Raw genomic sequence first — 21358 nt, 5'->3', positions numbered from 1 at the left:
TTCATTTAAAGTTGAGGTTGTACGCATGAATAAATCACTAAGATTTGTCATTTCTTTGTCCAACTCTTTCTGCGGGCAATCGTATCCCATTCATTTGGCTTAATCGGGGACCAAACAAATGTGTCCAACCTGGAACACTATTAATCTCTAAGCAGTTCAATAGCTGGAGACCCAACTGTGACACCCGCAATGCAATCATGTATTTACACGCAACCTTCTGGACACAGTCACTTGCTACATTGTTGTGTTCTTCCATCTTTGTATAGACACAGAACATAACAACGTATTTGGAAATCTTTGCTAGATAAACTACGGTAAGTAAAGTCACATTTCCATGTGATTTCCATAGGGCTCAGGTTCCCGGGGAGTTGTGCGCATTGAGGATATCTCAGGATAAGTTGATCATTTCCTTATGCAATCAGTTTCATTAACATGAAACCTTTGTGCGTTTGTTCGAAAGGTTTGTGGTTGCTGATTTCTTGGAATAAACCAGCTTTCTAATGCATGCCACTAGTGTCCAGTCGATGTGCCCAAATCAGGCAGCCATCAACACTATGGGAATGAGGGACTACTCCTCTGTCCATGGTGCTGAATTTACAGCTTAGAAGCAAAAACCCAAGAGCAGGAGAAAAGGATTACTTGGGGGATGAAATTGAACAGTATCAGGAGGATACGTATCCACAGAATGTGTACTCGTCTTCCTGGACACGCATGGAATAAAGATCACAAGCTATCTGTTTGATCTCATTATCCACATTAATCACACTTCCCAGATAGGCATTTATCATTGCTTCAATAATTACATTGCAGAAATCTGCTCACCAGCTGTATACTGAGGGGTCCCTGGAGTAGTCAGAGCTCAGATGTAGAATAGTTTAGCAGGCTCTGTGCACTGATGTACTTTTCAAAGCAGCTAAAATTGTTGGCAGTCAGCCAGCCCTGGGGCAAAAGGACAGGGTGGGAGGCTAGACATATGAGAGACATTAAATCAAGAATGTGTTAATGCTCAGCACCAGTCCTGAGGTTGCAATGTAACGCAATAACTATCATTTGATTATTAAATATCAAATAACTATGTATCAAGCCTAATCTCCCCTCCCTCCTCCCAGAGATCCAGCCATGACCATTGCACTGGGTCATCCAAATGTAACACTATGTGTAGCACTGACATTATCCAGCACTTCCCATTCAATCATTCTTACTAGCTGTTTATCCCTGGATCAGAATTATAAATGAGTGTTTTGCCCATTTCTTGCATTCAGACATCCTTCTAGAAACCTCTAGTTTGGGGTAAACGCGGCATGCAATGAATGGGTTAAAACATGTCATGTCACCCATGTTAAATATTGCATGCACTAGATGGGATTGAGTTTCTCCCAAAGACAAAAAGAGAGAAAAAAAATGTTCACTCCAGTTTACTACAATGAGATGATAAAGAGATGGGTATCACAATGGAGGATTTAGTATTCATAGTATTCACTAAAAAGGCAACCGAAAGGCTCAGCGAGCAGGTCGAAGCGCTAATAATCTGTAGTCCAGATGTAAGGAAACTTCTGATACATGGGCATTAGCAGGTCTTACCACTGTGCATTGGCAAGATTACACAAAGAGCAGAATCTCTACAGGTTGGAAGCAGCAAAGTGCCCCAAAAGCTGCATGATACATAGCAAAGAGATCTATGGCTGCAGGAATAGAAGGCATTATTAGGTTATTAGGACCGTGCATTGTCTTTAGGATCACTTACGGGTTCCGTCGAATCTAGTAGCAATAGTATCCAAGAAAGTGTTTTGTGGGGCCAGCAAGCCTTTCATTACAGGCATCTTCCCAGCAGCTAATCCATGCACGCCTGGCTGCACAGTGTGGATGGAAGATGGGTGGACAAAGGAGCAGCAGAGAGGTCAGAAATGGGTCCAGATCAGCCCCCACAGCCTGATCTCCTCTGACAAAAAGACATCCACTTGTCATGCATGGCTCTTCCTTCACAATGTCAGGTAAAGGGAGGGGAAGTGACAAAAGTTGAGTCCAAGTCTGGTCTACTGTGAGCAATGCAGGTCAGTACAAGAGGTCTTCTTCTAGGAGATGCTGCTGCCTTTCAGGAGGCTCTCCAGTGCTGTGGTGCTGATTCTGGCTGTGGATGAAGGAGCTCCCATTCCCTTGTGTGCGCTCATTCTCTTCTTTTCTTCTTCTCTGGCAGATGTAGGGTCACGTGGGTTTCCAGCAGGAGGAGGAGGAGGAAGAGGAGGAGAAGGTTGGGAGTGAGATGAAGAGGCAGCTCCCAGGTAACAGCCTGTCTGAGAGCAGGATACATGGGCAGGGCAGGAGCTGAGGCACCTAGCTCACTAGGAACCAGTCATGTTCTGCCTGCTGCAAGGGTGACACCACAATGTGCCATCATCATAGGTTATATCCCGACAAATACTGATGGAAAGCGATGGGATTATGTCACACACAGGGTAGCCTAGATATAACAGATAGACATAGAGATGCAAATGGCCTGTAATATCCCCATATAACAAAAGAACAGTATTAGAAAATAACTTTGTAAAATATTTACCAAACAAAAAGCATCAGGATTGTGACACAGTTTGCACCAGCAGCTATCTTTCATGGCTTGCACCATATATTTGAATCAGTTCAGGACCAGGCTATTTACCCGCTTCCTCACCAGTCTCATTTTACCCCCTTCCTCACCAGTCTCATTTTACCCCCTTCCTCACCAGTCTCATTTTACCCCCTTCCTCACCAGTCCCTTTTTCTAGGTTTTTTTTTTCATACATGCAGTTTAAAGAGCTGTAAACAAAATTTTCTCGCTCAGATATTCAAATATTTTTTGCATCTGTTTTCAAGATACTTGTGGCTTAATTATTTATTTCATACTCTCTTTTTTATTTTTTTATTTTGCCCGATATCAGTAGTAAAATAAAGGAAATATGTCTGTTTTACTCCTTTTTATGATAATAAAGAAGCACTTAAATACATTTTAACATTTGTTCCTCTCTCTGTAACTATTTTTATATATCAGACGTAGGGTTACGGTATTTTTTTTCGACAAGGGCACTGCTAGTAACAATGGTTTGGATTGGAAGTGGCTTTTCACTTATTTTTTTAGCTATTTTTAATTTATTTTTAATAGTCAATTATTTCATATATTGTGCCCATAGAAGATCATAAAATACATTTTTATTTATGGAGGGGGACATTTAAATATTGAAATCCTTTTTTTCATAATTATGATTTCCTCTGTAACTGGGGGCCCCGGTTACAGTGGAAATGTAGCCTTCTAGTTGCATAGCTAGCTTGTTCAGCACTGCGTCTAGAACAATCGAGAGGGCAAAGATGGTAATAAACTGTCTCTGCCTTGTTTATGGGAAAGTCAGCATTAAAAGTCTTGGGTGGTCTAGAAGTAATTAAAGAGGACTTTTCACTGGATTTTTTTAATTTAAACATCTTTGAATTGGTGCTGCTCCACTGATTCTGGAACAGGTTTTCTTTTTCTTCTTTGCTCCTCCGTTCCAAAGTAATGCCCGTCAGCAATAAAGATGTAAATTTACCCTTTCAACCATCAGGGTGTATATCACAGAACTTCTCTATGGCTGTTTGCTTTTTCTCCTCCAATACTGGCAAATCAAAACACAGCTATGCTAAGAGAAAATTTTTGTGGTATGCGCCCAGTTGCTTTATTAGCGGAAAAGTTTATTTAAAATTAATATAATCTATTGAAAGTTGCTCTGTCAAAGGAACTTGTAATTAGTTTCAACACCTATAAATTAATTACATGGCTGCATTTGTCTTGTAATGTTGATTATAGGCAACCCCATTTTGGGGGGAAGTTCTCAGTCTATCGTAATTTGCACCTATTCAAAAAATGTTCTCTACATATTCTTGTAAATATGCCTAGTCCAAGAGGTGTCCTTCCCTGATTCCTCATAGCACCCCCACTGAGATGTGACTGAGTACCACTGCACCCTTACACTGTCTTCTCAACTTCACGTGAACAACAAAGCTGAGGACATGCAACCTCTGCCTACGTGCTGGAGGCTTGGGGTCACACTGCGCATGGTTCAGATGTCTGTCAGACGCACGCTTCTTCCCCAGGCGCACACCCCAGACAGTCTGTAATAGTATGCAGGTACTGAGTATGTCACCATGGATCAGACAGACCAACAGTTGAGGGGTTTAATAACAGGAATCAGGTTCTCCTCGCAGGGAGGAAGCAATGGAAAATAACTAGCACTAAAACTTGAAGGGTCGTCTTCTCCAACGTAGGCACCGAGAAACAGCGGCACTTGTCGTCTCTCTGTTGTCCGTGGGCTGAGTAGTCTCTAGGAGTCATCTGCCTGGGGTTTTGGGAGTTAATGTGATATGCACAAGCTCTGAGTCTTTAGCTTTTACAGCACAGCCTATCCCGGGAAATCGATGATCAGTCTATTGTTAAGTCTCTCACCAGGAATCAGGGGCTCTGCACTGTTAAGTCTCTCACCAGGAATCAGGGTCTCTGCACTGTTAAGTCTCTCACCAGGAATCACAGTCACTGTACTTATACCGCGGGTACTAGGGTTCGCAGTCTCTGCACGGGCCAATGTCTCTACACGGGTCTCAAAGCGCCCTTCTTCAGTCACAGCAAAGTCCACTTTCATGTACTCACAAGATGCAGTCTTTCTGGGCAATCTCCCTGTATTTGTCCTCTGACCAGTAGCTCTCTCTCTCCTGGAGCGCAGCTGCACCCTGCTCTGACATCTGCTGACGCTGCTCACGCTGCTCTGTTCCTTGTGCGCGTGCCTTTCCTGCTCTCTGCCCGGATTCCTTCCTGCCCCAGTCCCTAAGTCTGCCCCCTGGGGAACCTGTAGCACAGCTAAATGGTTCCAGTCACAGAGCCAAGAAGGTAACCGCCTACGGACTCTTCTTGTGCTTCACCTCCTTACATTCCCCCCTCTTTCTGCTCGCCATTCCACGGGTGAGATTTTCAGGAATTCCTGTTGGCAATCTTCCAGTCCTTGCACAACCTGCTGACAGATGAACTCGTCCTGATTGTAGCGAACAGGGGGTACACCAGCCGTTGAACGTTCAGAGCATCTCAAATCAGCAGGGGCGGTGGTGTCAACTGCTGTGGGAGGAGTCGAGGTTTCTTCCAATACGTTGGTAGTTTCAGGCACTAGCCCTGTTTCTGGGTACCCTGGGAGGGATTGGGAGTCTTCCTCGTCTTCCACATCTAAATTGATCACTGGTGCAGCCAGTGGGAGCTCTGGAGCCAATTGGACTGATTCAGGATCTCAAGACAAACAGGGACGCAACATATTCCTGTGCAGTGTGCAGGTGGGAGTCCCCTCTTTCGTTTCGGGCTAGACCTCATAAACGTGACCCCCGTTGCCGAGCCGCCGCTTCTCTCGGTACAGTCTTTTCTCCCACCGGTACTCTAGTTTGTTGTGTTGGCGCTTTTCCCTCACTAAGACTCGGTCTCCAGGCCGCAGGGCTGTCCCCTTTTGAGGAGCTACCTGGGGATGCTCCAAATCTTGCAGCCGGTTCTTCACTAGATGTTGAATTGTCCGCAGCCGCCGCCGATGTTCTTGAACCCAGGAGTACACCCCCGTCCGTGGGTAGTCCTTCTCGGGTTCCAGATCCAGCTCTGTCAGCCCCTTCCCAGGTCGGCCAAAGAACAAAGAGTAGGGGTGAATCCGGTGTTCCTGTGTTTCTGATTGTTATACGCCCACACCAATTCAGGGACGGACTCAGTCCACTTCGCCTTCTGGTCCTCTTCCAGGGTCCTCAGCATTTGAATCAGAGTGCGGTTAAATCTTTTACAAGCCCCATTCCCCTGTGGATGATAAGGGGTGGTCCGGGACTTATCAATTTTGTACAGCTGGTGCAGCTCCTCCATCACTCTTCCGAGGAAGCAGGCCACTTGATCAGAATGGATGCGCTTGGGACGCCCGTACACCTGTATGAAGTGTTTGCAAATTGTGTGAGCAGCAGACTCGGCAGTCTGGTCCCGCATGGGCGTCACTATGGCAAATTTAGTAAAGTGGTCTATCATCACTAAACAATGCTCATAGCCTTGGTGTGCTGGTCCAGTTGTCAAGTAATCTATTGCCAGTAGATCCATGGGGCCAGAAGACCTCACCGTCTCTCTGGGGGCTCCTTGTTCTGGTGGTTTGACCAGCTCACAACTTCTGCATTGCTGACATACCTTCTCCACAATGTTCCTTAAGTTGGGATGATAAAATAGGCGCTGTAACCACTGGAAAGTTTTTTCTGGCCCAAAGTGTGCTCCTTTCTCATGTGCTTCCTTAGCCACCTGATCTATCAAGGACTAGGGAATCACCATCTGCCATACAAAAATGAGTTCTGTTTGCAGGAATACCTTCCGGTACAGGATACCATCCTGCAACTGGAGCCTCTCCCACTGGCGTAGCATCTTCAGTACTTCAGGTGACATGGACCTCCTCTCATGCCGATTGGGCATTTTTTCAGACATAACCCACCTTCTCAACTGAGCTAGCTCCGGATCCTCCTGCTGCACTCGGACCCACTCATTGCGGGGCTGCTCCAGCAAATTCATACAGGCCTCTTCCTGTTCAATTTCCCGCGTCGCTGCCACCGTCCAGGCAATCTCTCCAAAACCTGGAACCTCCACATCTTTCAGTTCTTCATCTTGGCTGTGTGCTGGTTTGCCATAGTTTACTTGGGAGAGGGCATCCGCATGAACATTTTCAGCTCCTCTTTTATATGAAATTCAGTATCGGAAATTGGGCATTCGGGCTACCCAATGTTGTCCTAGGGCCCCTAACTTGGCATTTTCGAGATGGGCCAATGGATTGTTATCGGTGCGTACTGTTATGACCTGGTGGTTAGGAGCACCCGGAATGACCTGATAGTTAAACCACATACAGGACGAACTCTGGGATGTGGGAGCTCTGCTGACCGCAAGCCCTAATCCTATCACACACACTAGAAATAGCTGTGGAGCGCTCCTGACCAGACCTAGGCGCCTCGTCACAGCCTAAGGGCTATCTAGCCCTAGAGAAGGTAAATAAAGCCTACCTTGCCTCAGAAAAATTCCCCAAAGGTAAAGCAAGCCCCCCACATATATTGACTGTGAGTAAAGATGAAAGTCACAAACGCAGAAATGAAACAGGTTCAGCAAAGGGAGGCCAGACTAACCAAATAGACAGAGGATAGGAAAGATAACTTTGCGATCAGCACAAAAACCTACAAAGACCACACAAAGTGTGCAAAAAAAGACCTCCGCACCGACTCACGGTGCGGAGGGGCCACTCTGCATCCCAGAGCTTCCAGCTAGCAAGACAAAATCATGAAAACCAGCTGGACAAGAAAACAGAGAACAAAATAAGACTATAAGGAACTTAGCTTCTGCAGGAGAAGGCAGGTCACCAGAGAGATCCAGGAGCGAACTGAACGAATGCAAAAACATAGACAGCTGGCCTAGAGTAACGATCTGAGAGGAGTTAAATAGAACAGCCAACCAAAGGATAAACCACGTCACCTGTGTAAGGAACCTCAGAAGCCGCAGCTTCACTCATAGCCACCAGAGGGAGCCCATAGACGGAACTCGCCGAAGTACCATTCACGACCACAGGAGGGAGCTTGACAACAGAATTCACAACAGTACCCCCCCTTGAGGAGGGGTCACCGAACCCTCACCAGAGCCCCCAGGCCGACCAGGATGAACCAAATGAAAGGCACGAACAAGATCGGCAGCATGAACATCAGAGGCAAAAACCCAGGAATTATCTTCCTGACCATAACCCTTCCACTTGACCAGGTACTGGAGTTTCCGTCTCGAAACACGAGAATCCAAAATCTTCTCCACCACATACTCCAACTCCCCCTCGACCAACACCGGGGCAGGAGGAACAACGGAGGGAACCATAGGCACCACGTATCTCCGCAACAACGACCTATGGAACACATTATGGATGGCAAAAGAAGCTGGAAGGTCCAAACGAAATGACACAGGATTAAGAACTTCAGAAATCTTATATGGCCCAATGAACCGAGGCTTAAACTTAGGAGAGGAAACCTTCATAGGAACGTGACGAGATGACAACCAAACCAAATCCCCAACACGAAGTCGGGGACCAACACAATGCCGGCGGTTAGCGAAACGTTGAGCCTTCTCCTGGGACAATGTCAAATTATCCACCACATGAGTCCAAATCTGCTGCAACCTGTCCACCACCGCATCCACACCAGGACAGTCCGAAGGCTCAACCTGCCCTGAAGAGAAATGAGGATGGAAACCAGAATTACAGAAAAACGGAGAAACTAAAGTAGCCGAGCTGGCCCGATTATTAAGGGCGAACTTAGCCAAAGGCAAGAAGGACACCCAATCATCCTAATCAGCAGGAACGTGACGAGATGACAACCAAACCAAATCCCCAACACGAAGTCGGGGACCAACACAATGCCGGCGGTTAGCGAAACGTTGAGCCTTCTCCTGGGACAATGTCAAATTATCCACCACATGAGTCCAAATCTGCTGCAACCTGTCCACCACCGCATCCACACCAGGACAGTCCGAAGGCTCAACCTGCCCTGAAGAGAAATGAGGATGGAAACCAGAATTACAGAAAAACGGAGAAACTAAAGTAGCCGAGCTGGCCCGATTATTAAGGGCGAACTCAGCCAAAGGCAAGAAGGACACCCAATCATCCTAATCAGCAGAGACAAAGCATCTCAGATATGTCTCCAAAGTCTGATTAGTTCGTTCGGTTTGGCCATTAGTCTGAGGATGGAAAGCCGAAGAAAAAGACAAATCAATGCCCATCTTAGCGCAAAAGGACCGCCAAAACCTCGAAACAAACTGGGAACCCCTGTCCGAGACAATGTTCTCTGGAATGCCATGCAAACGAACCACATGCTGGAAAAACAATGGCACCAAATCAGAGGAGGAAGGCAATTTAGGTAAGGGTACCAAATGGACCATCTTAGAGAAGCGATCACAAACCACCCAAATGACCGACATCCTTTGAGAAACAGGGAGATCAGAAATAAAATCCATGGAAATATGCGTCCAGGGCCTCTTTGGGATCGGCAAGGGCAAAAGCAACCCACTGGCACGAGAACAGCAGGGCTTAGCCCGAGCACAAGTCCCACAGGACTGCACAAAAGAACACACATCCCGTGACAAAGAAGGCCACCAAAAGGATCTAGCCACCAAATCTCTGGTACCAAAGATTCCAGGATGACCAGCCAACATTGAACAATGAATCTCAGAGATAACTCTACTAGTCCATCTATCAGGGACAAACAGTTTCTCCGTAGGACAACGGTCCGGTCTATCAGCCTGAAACTTTTGCAGCACACGCCGCAAATCAGGGGAAATGGCAGACAAAATTACCCCTTCTTTAAGAATACCCGTCGGCTCCGGAACACCCGGAGAGTCAGGCACAAAACTCCTTGACAGGGCGTCAGCCTTCACATTCTTAGATCCCGGAAGGTATGAAACCACAAAATCAAAACGGGAGAAAAAGAGCGACCATCGAGCCTGTCTAGGATTCAACCGTTTGGCTGACTCAAGATAAGTTAAATTCTTGTGATCAGTCAAGACCACCACGCCATGTTTAGCTCCTTCAAGCCAATGTCGCCAGTCCTCGAATGCCCACTTCATGGCCAACAACTCCCGATTGCCCACATCATAATTGCGCTCAGCAGGCGAGAATTTTCTAGAAAAGAAGGCACAGGGTTTCATCACCGAGCCATCAGAACTTCTTTGCGACAACACAGCCCCTGCTCCAATTTCAGAAGCATCAACCTCAACCTGAAAAGGGAGCTAAACATCTGGCTGGCACAACACAGGGGCAGAAGCAAAATGTCGCTTCAACTCCTGAAAAGCCTCTACAGCCGCAGAGGACCAATTGACCACATCAGCACCTTTCTTGGTCAAATCAGTCAACGGTTTAGCAATACTGGAAAAATTAGCGATGAAGCGACGATAAAAATTAGCAAAGCCCAGAAACTTCTGCAAGCTCTTCACAGATGTCGGCTGAGTCCAATCGTAAATGGCCTGAACTTTAACAGGGTCCATCTCGATAGTAGAAGGGGAAAAAATGAAACCCAAAAATGAAACCTTCTGAACTCCAAAGAGACACTTTGACCCCTTCACAAACAAGGAATTTGCACGAAGGACCTGGAACACCATTCTGACCTGCTTCACATGAGACTCCCAATCATCCGAAAAGACCAAAATGTCATCCAAATATACAATCATGAATCTATCCAGGTACTCTTGGAAGATGTCATGCATAAAGGACTGAAACACAGATGGAGCATTAGAATGCCCGAATGGCATAACCAGGTACTCAAAATGGCCCTCGGGCGTATTAAATGCCGTTTTCCATTCATCACCCTGTTTAATTCGCACAAGATTATACGCACCACGCAGATCTATCTTGGTGAACCAACTAGCCCCCTTAATCCAAGCAAATAAATCAGACAGCAGCGGCAAAGGATACTGAAATTTGACTGTGAACTTATTAAGAAGGCGGTAATCAATACAAGGTCTCAAAGAACCATCCTTCTTGGCCACAAAAAAGAACCCTGCTCCCAACAGTGATGACGACGGACGAATATGACCCTTCTCCAAGGATTCCTTTATATTACTCTGCATAGCGGCGTGCTCTGGCACAGATAAATTAAACAGACGGCCCTTAGGAAACTTACTACCAGGAATCAAATTAATAGCACAGTCGCAATCCCTATGAGGAGGTAGGGCACCGGATTTGGGCTCTTCAAATACATCCTGGTAATCTGATAAAAACTCAGGGACTTCAGAAGGAGTGGAAGGCGAAATTGACAGCAATGGAACATCACCATGTACCCCCTGACAACCCCAGCTGGACACAGACATAGATTTCCAATCCAACACTGGATTATGGACCTGTAGCCATGGCAACCCCAAAACGACCACATCATGCAGATTATGCAAGACCAAAAAGCGAATATCCTCCTGATGTGCAGGAGCCATGCACATGGTCAATTGAGTCCAGTACTGGGGCTTATTCTTGGCCAAAGGCGTAGCATCAATTCCTCTCAATGGAATAGGATACTGCAAGGGCTCTAAGAAAAAACCACAGCGCTTGGCAAACTCCAAGTCCATCAAATTCAGGGCAGCGCCTGAATCCACAAATGCCATTACAGAAAAGGACGACAGAGAGCAAATCAGAGTAACGGACAAAAGAAATTTAGACTGTACCGTACCAATGGTGGCAGACCTAGCGAACCGCTTAGTGCGCTTAGGACAATCGGAGATAGCATGAGTGGATTCACCACAGTAAAACACAGCCCATTCCGACGTCTGTGTTCCTGCCGTTCAGCTCTGGTCAAAGTCCTATCACACTGCATAGGCTCTGGCCTATGCTCAGAGAACACCGCCAGATGGTGCACAGCTTTGCGCTCAAGCATGCGCCGATCGATCTGAATGGCCAAAGACATAGACTCATTCAGACCAGCAGGTGTGGGAAATCTCACCATGACATCCTTAAGGGTTTCAGAAAGACCCTTTCTGAAAATTGCCGCCAGGGCACATTCATTCCACTGAGTAAGCACTGACCACTTTCTAAACCTCTGACAGTACACCTCCGCTTCATCCTGACCCTGACACAAAGCCAGCAAGATTTTCTCTGCCTGATCCACTGAATTTGGTTCATCATAAAGCAATCCAAGCGCCAGAAAAAACGCATCAACATCACGCAATGCCGGATCTCCTGGCGCAAGGGAAAATGCCCAGTCTTGAGGGTCACCACGTAACAAAGAAATAATGATTTTTACTTGTTGAGCGGGGTCACCAGAGGAGCGAGGTTTCAAAGCTAGAAACAGTTTACAATTATTTTTGAAATTCAAGAACCTAGATCTATCCCCAGAAAATAAGTCAGGAATAGGAATTCTAGGCTCTAACATAGGATTCTGAACCACAAAATCTTGAATGTTTTGTACTCTTGCAGTGAGATGATCCACACAAGAGGACAGACCTTGAATGTCCATATCTACACCTGTGTCCTGAGCCACCCAAAGGTCTAGGGGATAAGAAAGACAAAACACAATGCAAAGAAAAAAAAATGGTCTCAGAAGTTCTCTTATCCCTTTATTGAGATGCATTAATACTTACGGGCCAGCTGTACTGTTATGACCTGGTGGTTAGGAGCACCCGGAATGACCTGATAGTTAAACCACATACAGGACGAACTCTGGGATGTGGGAGCTCTGCTGACCGCAAGCCCTAATTCTATCACACACACTAGAAATAGCCGTGGAGCGCTCCTGACCAGACCTAGGCGCCTCGTCACAGCCTAAGGGCTATCTAGCCCTAGAGAAGGAAAATAAAACCTACCTTGCCTCAGAGAAATTCCCCAAAGGTAAAGGAAGCCCCCCACATATATTGACTGTGAGTAAAGATGAAAGTCACAAACGCAGAAATGAAACAGGTTCAGCAAAGGGAGGCCAGACTAACTAAATAGACAGAGGATAGGAAAGGTAACTTTGCGATCAGCACAAAAACCTACAAAGACCACGCAGAGTGTGCAAAAAAAGACCTCCGCACCGACTCACGGTGCCGAGGGGCCACTCTGCATCCCAGAGCTTCCAGCTAGCAAGACAAAATCATGAAAACCAGCTGGACAAGAAAACAGAGAACAAAATAAGACTATAAGGAACTTAGCTTCTGCAGGAGAAGGCAGGTCACCAGAGAGATCCAGGAGCGAACTGAACGAATGCAAAAACATAGACAGCTGGCCTAGAGTAACGATCTGAGAGGAGTTAAATAGAACAGCCAACCAAAGGATAAACCACGTCACCTGTGTAAGGAACCTCAGAAGCCGCAGCGTCACTCATAGCCACCAGAGGGAGCTCATAGACGGAACTCGCCGTAGTACCATTCACGACCACAGGAGGGAGCTTGACAACAGAATTCACAACAGCGTACATGAACTTCTGAGCCAGCCAGATATTCCGCGAACTTCTCAGTCATTGCCCACACCAGCGCCAAAAACTCCAGCTTAAACAAACTGTAGTTTTCTGGATTCTTTTCCGAGTCATGCAAAGACCGACTGGCGTATGCGATGACACGCTCTTTCCCATCCTGCATCTGCGATAGTACTGCCCCGAGGCCCTGCAGGCTCCCATCAGTGTGCAAGATGACCAGTTGTGTGAAGTCAGTGTAGGCCAGCAAGGGGGCCTCCGTCAAAGCCTTATTCAAAGCCAAGAATGCCTCATCCTGATGCTTCCCCCACTGTATGTTCCTGTTTTTGGTGCAAGAGGGCACTCCCTTCAACAACTCCTGGAGTGGATTAGCAAGGCGGGTAAAGTCTTTTACAAAGCGTCTGAAGTATCCTGTAAGTCCCAGGAACGCACGCACATCTCTCACAGTTTTTGGAGTTGGCCACTCTTGTACCGCAGTGATCTTCTCCTGGGAAGGCCTCACCCCCTCAGCGGAGACAGCGTGTCCCAAGTATTCAATCTCGGTACAGAAGAGGTGACATTTCTGGGGTTTCACTTTCAAGCCATACTTCTGTAGCCGACTCAGAACTTGCTCTAGTCTCTGCAGATGCTCCTCAAAGGTGGGGGAAAAGACGATGATATCATTCAAGTAATTCAAAGTGGCTTCAAAGTTCAGGTCTCCCAGACATCTCTCCATGAGTCGCTGAAATGTTCCTGGAGCGTTTGCTAGGCCAAAGGGCATCCGGTCGAACTCATACAGTCCCATCGGAAGGATGAAAGCCATCTTGGCTCAGTCTTGCTCAGATATGGGCACCTGCCAGTAGCTGCTGGCCAAGTCTAACGTGGAGAAATATCTGGCATTCCCTTGTGCCGTCAGGGACTCCCCTATCCTGGGCAGTAGGTAAGAGTCCCGCACTGTGCAAGCGTTGAGCCGGTGATAGTCCACACAGAACCGCAAGGATCTTTCTTTCTCACCAAGACTATAGGGGCAGCCCACGGGCTCTGACTCTCGCATATAAATCCCTTCTTCAGCATGTGAGACAGCATTCCCTTCACCTCCTGGTACATCTGTGGGGGTATTTGGCGGTACCGTTCCCGGATTGGTGCCGGATCCCCGGTGGGTATCTCGTGGGTGATGGCCGTGGTACGTCCAAAGCCATCTTCATCTTTGGCGAATGCCTCCTGAAATTTCCCTAATATGGCTTCCACCTGAGGTACCTGCTGCGGAGTAAGTTCTGAGAGCTCCGCCCTCGTGCGTTCCAGTATCTGGCGCCCTTCTTGCAGTAATCTGGGGTCTGGAGCTGCCTCCGCTTTGATGGTCACCAGCCACGGATCTTCTGGCTTTGCGGTCAGCTGTACTGCCTCAGTTGGGACCAACTCGTCTGGGAGGCCTAGGACTTGGGTGACTTTGCTCCTAGGGGGCAAAGTTGTATCTGTCTCCCCAAAATTTATGCAGCGCACAAGGACAGTTCCATCCTGCACGGTAGCCAGGGACGGCGCAACCAATATTCCTGATGGCAGCTGGTCGGCTCTGCTGGGCTCAATTTGGACTTCAACCCCTTCCAGCAGGATGCCGGCTCGTATCGGCAAGGGAAGCACCGTCTGCCCAAGGGGCAACACCCAATTGACTGAGGCGTAGGTGACCACTATGCCGAGTTCCTTTCCGTCACTGTATGCAGTCCGTATCAGTTGTTGAAAGAGCCTTCTCTGGGGGGTTTGGTCGCTCCATTGTTGCAGGAACTGTTCCAGGGACACGTTGAAAACCAGGCTTCCGAGGTCTTTTAACACATTCATCCCCAGGGTCATGGTATGGTCTTTAGCTACCTCTCCATCCACCAGTACCACTCCTCTTCTCCCAAGGTCTTTTCTGCAGACCTCTATGTTCATCCATACCACTCCTGTGACCGGGATGGGCAAGTGATTGGCCGCCATAAGTTTGATCACAGGGCTCCATTCGGGCAGTAGCGCCTCTGTGAAGTGACGGCGAAAATATCTCTCAGGCATGGTGGTTACTTGTGAGCCGGTGTCTATCAAGCACCGCACTGCTCTTCCATTGATTTCTGCCCAGACCAGAGGGCACGTGGAAACAAGGCTGTGGGGACTTTTACTACTCCTCCTCTGTTCTTCACGCTCCAAGCGGTGCCCCTCAAGCTCAGAGCCACCTAGTTTAAAGGAGGGCACGGAGATGGTCGGCTCCGCCAGGGACACCATCGAGCAATGTGGCCGGATTCTCCACAAGTGTAGCATGTAAGAGGGCTTCTCCTCCTGGTAGTTTCACCCTCCTTTCGGGGGACAGCTTCTCTGTCTCGCACCAGAGGGCCGGGCCCTTCTGCCAGAGTTCTTCTGGAGGCTGCCATTTCTTCACGGACCTGTCTAATCTCCATTCTCAGGTCCTCCACCCACTGGGGGATATTGTCTGCAGTGGTGGTTACCTCCCCGATCTGCACCCTTCCCACCAGCCCCGTCACTCCCTGTTCTTGTTCTCGCACACGCGCCTCACTGCCAACCTCAGAGAAAGTCATGTCTGCCTTTACTCGCATGCGCTCTCGCAGTGCCTGTTTCATCATTGCGTCATGCAGTCCTGTCACCAGCTGATCTCTGAGCACCACATCAACTGACCCAACCCCTACACCGTCCTTTCATCTGATAGCATTGTGAAGCTCTTGTAGGGCGTTCATGAATTGGGTCATGGTCTCCCCCTCCCATTGTACCCGGTGAAACAGTCGCATGCGAAGTTCTCCTACGTCAGTGGGGTCTCCATGCGTCTCCTCAAGTATGCGCAGCACTTTGTCCAGGGTATCTCTCTCCCGGGGGGACCTATGCATGACAGAATCCCACGCCTCCCCCTCCAGGGCTATCAATGCAGTTTCTGCCTTCAGGGCTGGTGTCATGGGATGCATCTGCGTCATTCCCCGGATACGCTTCGTCCAACTCCACAGCATTACATTGTTCCCAGTGAACCTTGGCAAATTATGCAACATGGCTCCCAGGGAAATGCTAGACCTGGGAAATTCCCCAGCTGCTTTGTCTGCCCTGTCTGCGCTACCGTGTGACATCCTGCCGACGACGCCAAATGTAATAGTATAATAGTATGCAGGTACTGAGTATGTCCACCACGGAACAGACAGACCAACAGTTAAGGGATTTAATAACAGAAATTAGGTTCTCCTCGCAGGGAGGAAGCAATGGAAAATAACTAGCAATAAAACAGTGCAAAAATATGGGAGTCAAACAATGTAACAGAAGTAAGCAAGATTTCTTGAGAAAAGAACACTTATCAGTCTGATGAGAACTTGCTTGAAGGGTCGTCTTTCTCCAACGTAGGCGCCGAGAAACAACGGCACTTGTCGTCCCTTTGTTGTCCGTGGGCTGAGTAGTCTCTAGGAACCCGCTGCCTGGGGTTTCGGGAGTTAATGTGATATGCACAGGCTCTGAGTCTTTAGCTTTTACAGCACAGCCTATCCCGGGAAAATGATAATCAGTCTATTATTAAGTCTCTCACCAGGAATCAGGGGCTCTGCACTGTTAAGTCTCTCACTAGGAATCACAGTCTCTGTACTGATACTAAGGGTACCAGGGGGTCGCAATCTCTGCACTGGCCAATGTCTCTACACGGGTCTCAAAGCGCCCCTCTTCAGTCACAGCAGAGTCCACTTTCATGTACTCACAAGATGCAGTCTTTCTGAGCAATCTCCCTGTATTTGTCCTCTGACCGGGAGCTCTCTCTCTCCCGGAGCGCAGTTGCACCCTGCTCTGACCTCTGCTGACGCTGCTCATGCTGCTCTGTTCCTTGCGCCCGTGCCTTTCCTGCTCTCTGCCCGGCTTCCTTCTTGTCCCAGTCCCTAAGTCTGCCCTCTGGGGAACCTGTAGCACAGCTCAATGGTTCCAGGCACAGAGCCGAAAAGGTATCCGCCCCCGGACTCTTCTTGTGCTTCACCTCCTTACAGGTCTACCAGGAGAGTACACAGCACTGTTTTCATGCTAAGAGTGCGCACCGGCTACTGGCGGAAAAGTGGGCGTTCAAGGTTCTGGGAGGACAATGTAAGGGCAGAACTCAATCACGTCTCACTGGGCAACTTATAGGGAGATGAAGCTTGACTGGTCCACATAAAGAAAATGTATCTTGAATATTCTCGATCTGAATATTTGCCCCTGTGAAAATAAAAATACTTAGTTTAAGCGATGTCAGCACTCCCGTTCTCGGGGCGTATATGCGGTTGTTACTGTATGAGTCGACATGTGAGGCCTGGACTCATTAGAATTTGAAAAGATCTCCTCACCTATAATTTTGTCTTTCACCTGGTTTATCCAGATAAGTATCATAACAGTTACGAGAGAGTCAGACGAACGGATAACTCAGACAAAGATCGCAACGCAATGGTCATCGGCTCTCCCAACAGGAGTGTTACGGCACATACTTCTATGCAGCTCTCACACCCAGGAGGTCAGGAGAGCCACAGGCCAGTCTGACCATTGTGGTGTGATCCATGTCTGAGTTATACGACCCTGTAACTCTTCCCTTATAATAATTACAATGGATTTTTGCAATCAATGATCATACATTTTATTGCAATTCTCTGTGACTATATTTTGCATTTTTTTTTATTATTCTTTTCTACTTTTCGTAGAATGAGAGTTAATGAGTAGCAATAAGTTGATTAATTAGAAGGACTGTATAGAGCTGCTTTCCAAATGAAGGTTTATATTTCATGAGATGAAGTGATTGACTAAAAAGCATTTAGAAATCAAAATTAGAAACTATTTTAAGCATAATTTAGATTTTGGGGCTCACATCTCTCCTATGCCACAATTGATAATGTGTAAAAAGTGACACCTTGAGGTAGGGTCCCACATAGCAGTTGCAATGCTGAATGTGGCCAAGATGTAAACACTTCTTCAAAGTCATAGCAGTTTAAAATGGATTATCTAATATATAAAGCTGAATGTGTGTGTGTGTGTGTGTGTGTGTGTGTGTGTGTGTGTGTGTGTGTGTGTGTGTGTGTGTGTGTGTGTATGTCCGGGACTGGCATCTGCACTCTCGCAGCTACAGCCACAAAATTTTGCACAGTCACACGTCTGGACCCTGAGAGCGTCATAGGCTATGTTGTGAGGCGAAATTTTAACCCTGCGCGTTTCAATTCACCAAACAATTTTGCCCCTATCTACATAATGGGGAGAAATTGAAAGGAAAAGTGTTGGAGGCAAATTGACTGCTGCCAGATGTGAACAAGGGGGACTTAAAGAATGAGAATGATGGCGCCAAAGAGTATATACCATACAGTTGCTAAGGTTGGACCCCGACATGGGATACTCACCACACATGAGGATATGAACACACACACAAAATGCGCCACACACTACCACGTGCTGGAACACATATACCACCCTCAGCACATATTTCACCACACACACACCAACCTCGCCACATAAAAGTCAAAACACAAAAGTCGCCGCTCAAAACTCGCCACGAGCAAAACTCGCCACATGCAAAACTAGGCTCACGCAAAACTCACCACACGTGCAAAACTCACCTCATGGAAAACTCGCCACAGGCAAAACTTGTACATGTGGAAAAATTGCCACATGCACAAAAGTTGCAACTCATGCAAAAGTTGCCTCACACAAAACTTGCACATACTCAAAACGCACCACAAATGTACCATATAGGAAATACGGCAGCTATCAGTAACATGACCTGTCTATTATGTGTATGCATGAGCTAATATATACTGCCAGGGGGGAGGGCTTCCTGTTGGCTGGGGATTTATCAGGCTGCCAATTTAGCTTACAAATAGCTTACAAATACTGAGGTAAAAATACTGAGCAAATAACATGTGAATGAGGTCTAATACAGAAGGAGATGACATACAGGTACATACTATATACAGGGGAGATGACACACAGGTATATACTATATACAGGAGCAGATGACACACAGGTATATACTATATACAGGAGGAGATGACTTACAGGTATATACTATATACAGGAAGAGATGACATACAGGTATGTACTATATATAAGAGGAGATGACATACAGGTATATACTATATACAGGAGGAGATGACATACAGGTATATACTATATACAGGAGGAGATGACATACAGGTATATACTATATACAGGAGGAGATGACTTACCGGTATATACTATATACAGGAGGAGATGACATACAAGTATATACTATATAAAAGAGGAGATGACACATAAGTATATACAGGAGGAGATGACATACAGCAGGTATATACTATATACAGGGGAGATGACATACAGGCATATTCTATATACAGGAGATGACATACAGGTATATACTATATATAGGAGGAGATGACATACAGGTATATAGTATATACAGAAGAGATGACATACAGGTATATACTATATGCAGGTGGAGATGACACATAGGTATATACAATATGCAGGAAGAGATGACATACAGCAGGTATATACTATTTACAGGGGAGATGACATACAGGTATATACTATATATAAGGGAGATGACAAACATGTATATACTGAGGGGAAAATGAGAGGTGTGAGGTGAAAGTGAGAGGTGTGAGGTGAAAATGAAAAGGTGTGAGTGCAAAATGAGAGGAGTGAGGGAAAATAGTGGAGGGATCAGAAAATGACAGATGTGAGGTCGAAATGACAAGTGTTAGGGGGAATGAGAGGAGTGAGGGGGAAATAAGAGGAATGAGGGGGAAAATGAGAGGTGTGAAGGAGAAAATGAGAGATGTGAGGGGGAAAATGAAAGATATGAGGGGGAAAATGAGAGGCCTGATGGGAAAATAAGAGAAGTGAGGTGCTATAACTCACCACAGATATTTACTATGCCCAGGCAACGCCGGGCTCTTCAGCTAGTTAGAAATAAAATGTAAAAAGAATGAACTGAGTTATGCCGAATATCAGCCTCAACTCTGCTATATCTGAACTGCAAAACCAATGACAATAGTGTTACCTTCACAATTTAGTTTTCATGCAGGCACTGTTTGTGGCTACCTGGTAGCTCCTCCATTTTCCAGAATCCAGGAGTTGCCTTGGCCTTCACCCTTTAGAGGGATCTGGACTTTCACAGGGTCCGTAGTTGGGACACAGAGTTAACTGTTGTCCAGTGGTGCAAGCTGGCAATAAGGATAGTTAGGTGGCTGGGTCAGATCCAGGAGGTAACGTCAGGCAAAAAATCGTAAAGCAAGAGAGAAGTCAAATGTCAAAGGGCAAAGAATGGGAAAATCAGGACAAAATGCAGGAGCACAGCACAGAGGTATATACCAGGACAGCAGAACTATTGACTGGCAGTGGGAACTGATTCTCAGGGGTTTAAATAGAGAGCAGTGCCATCCAGTTCTAACAGCAGTAAGATACCCAACCCCATTGGTTTTGGACTGGCAAGAGCCACAAGTCCCAGCAATAAGACAGGGTTATTGAATAGTCACCCTGCATCGTCCGAGAGCACCCAGTTTTACTCATAAGTTTGGAACCATGAGCTGTTTAAATACTATTTGATGGAAAAATCAGTGCAAATACTCAAATATAATCTTTCATGTGTTATAGTCCAGATTCCTTTATAGTTAGACCGACCAAATCAACCTTCACCATCCTGCACAAAGCATTTCTGAACACCTGCCTTGACCAACAATACTGTTGTCTACTAGTCCCAAGGAACACAGTGACTGGCTTTGGTTGATCATTATTGAAGCAGAACTAAAGTATTCCAAGAAAACAGTAAGTGGTAATCAATAAGAAAACCAACATGGCAGAGACTTTACAGCTGTAGGAATTGAGGTTGTAAGGGTATGTGCACACGTCCGGATTTTTAGCGTTTTTTTGCGGAATTTTGCTATAAAAACGCTATAATTCCGCAGCAAAAACGCTAAAAATATGCATCCTATCATTTAGAATGCATTCCGGATTTTTTGTTCAGATGGATGCGTTTTTTACCGCAAAAAAAACGCATTCCGCAAAAAAAATGGACATGCTCATTCTTTTTGCGGATTTTTTGCGGATTTCTTAGCCAAAATGACTTTCAGGAAAAAAAAAAAAAAAAACGCAAAAATTCTGCAAAAACCGCGAAAAATCAGCGCGGAAAAAAACGCGATTTTCTGCCAGAATTCTCCGGATTTTGTCAGGAAAAAAACCTGACGTGTGCACATACCCTAAAAGTAGTATTTTATAACAGATACCCACTTTCAGGAAAAAAGTTAAAAAGATATTAAGAGCAAGGGACAACATTACATTCAATGCAACATCTGTGATATTCCACCTCTCATGGCTTACTCCCGTAAAAGAATAATAATTCTTTAACCAATAGGGAATGTCCTCGTTTTTACATGTTTAGTCGAAAGTGAAATAAAATGTTATGGTTGTTTAGTTCATAAAAAGTAAAAAATCTCTTAGGAAATCTCAAAGG

General features: G+C 46.4%; 1 protein-coding gene across 2 annotated transcripts in view; it reads right to left on the bottom strand.

Moving 5' to 3' along the window:
* Positions 1–2359, bottom strand: part of LOC138644753 (voltage-gated delayed rectifier potassium channel KCNH8-like) — an 824668-nt gene extending 822309 nt beyond the window's left edge. Inside the window, exon 1 of one of the 2 annotated variants that reach the window (XM_069733531.1) lies at positions 1745–2359. In XM_069733531.1, the coding sequence (XP_069589632.1) occupies positions 1745–1820 (76 nt within the window). In that variant the 5' untranslated portion in view covers positions 1821–2359. The remainder of the gene's footprint in view (positions 1–1744) is intronic. The other variant, XM_069733533.1, reaches the window with a different exon arrangement.
* Between the last annotated feature and the right edge of the window lie 18999 nt (positions 2360–21358).

This window comes from Ranitomeya imitator, chromosome 7 (genome assembly GCF_032444005.1).
Source record: "Ranitomeya imitator isolate aRanImi1 chromosome 7, aRanImi1.pri, whole genome shotgun sequence".
NCBI lineage: Eukaryota > Metazoa > Chordata > Amphibia > Anura > Dendrobatidae > Ranitomeya > Ranitomeya imitator.
The sequence above is the reverse complement of the archived record's forward strand: the minus strand, read 5'-3'. Positions and strand labels throughout refer to the sequence as shown.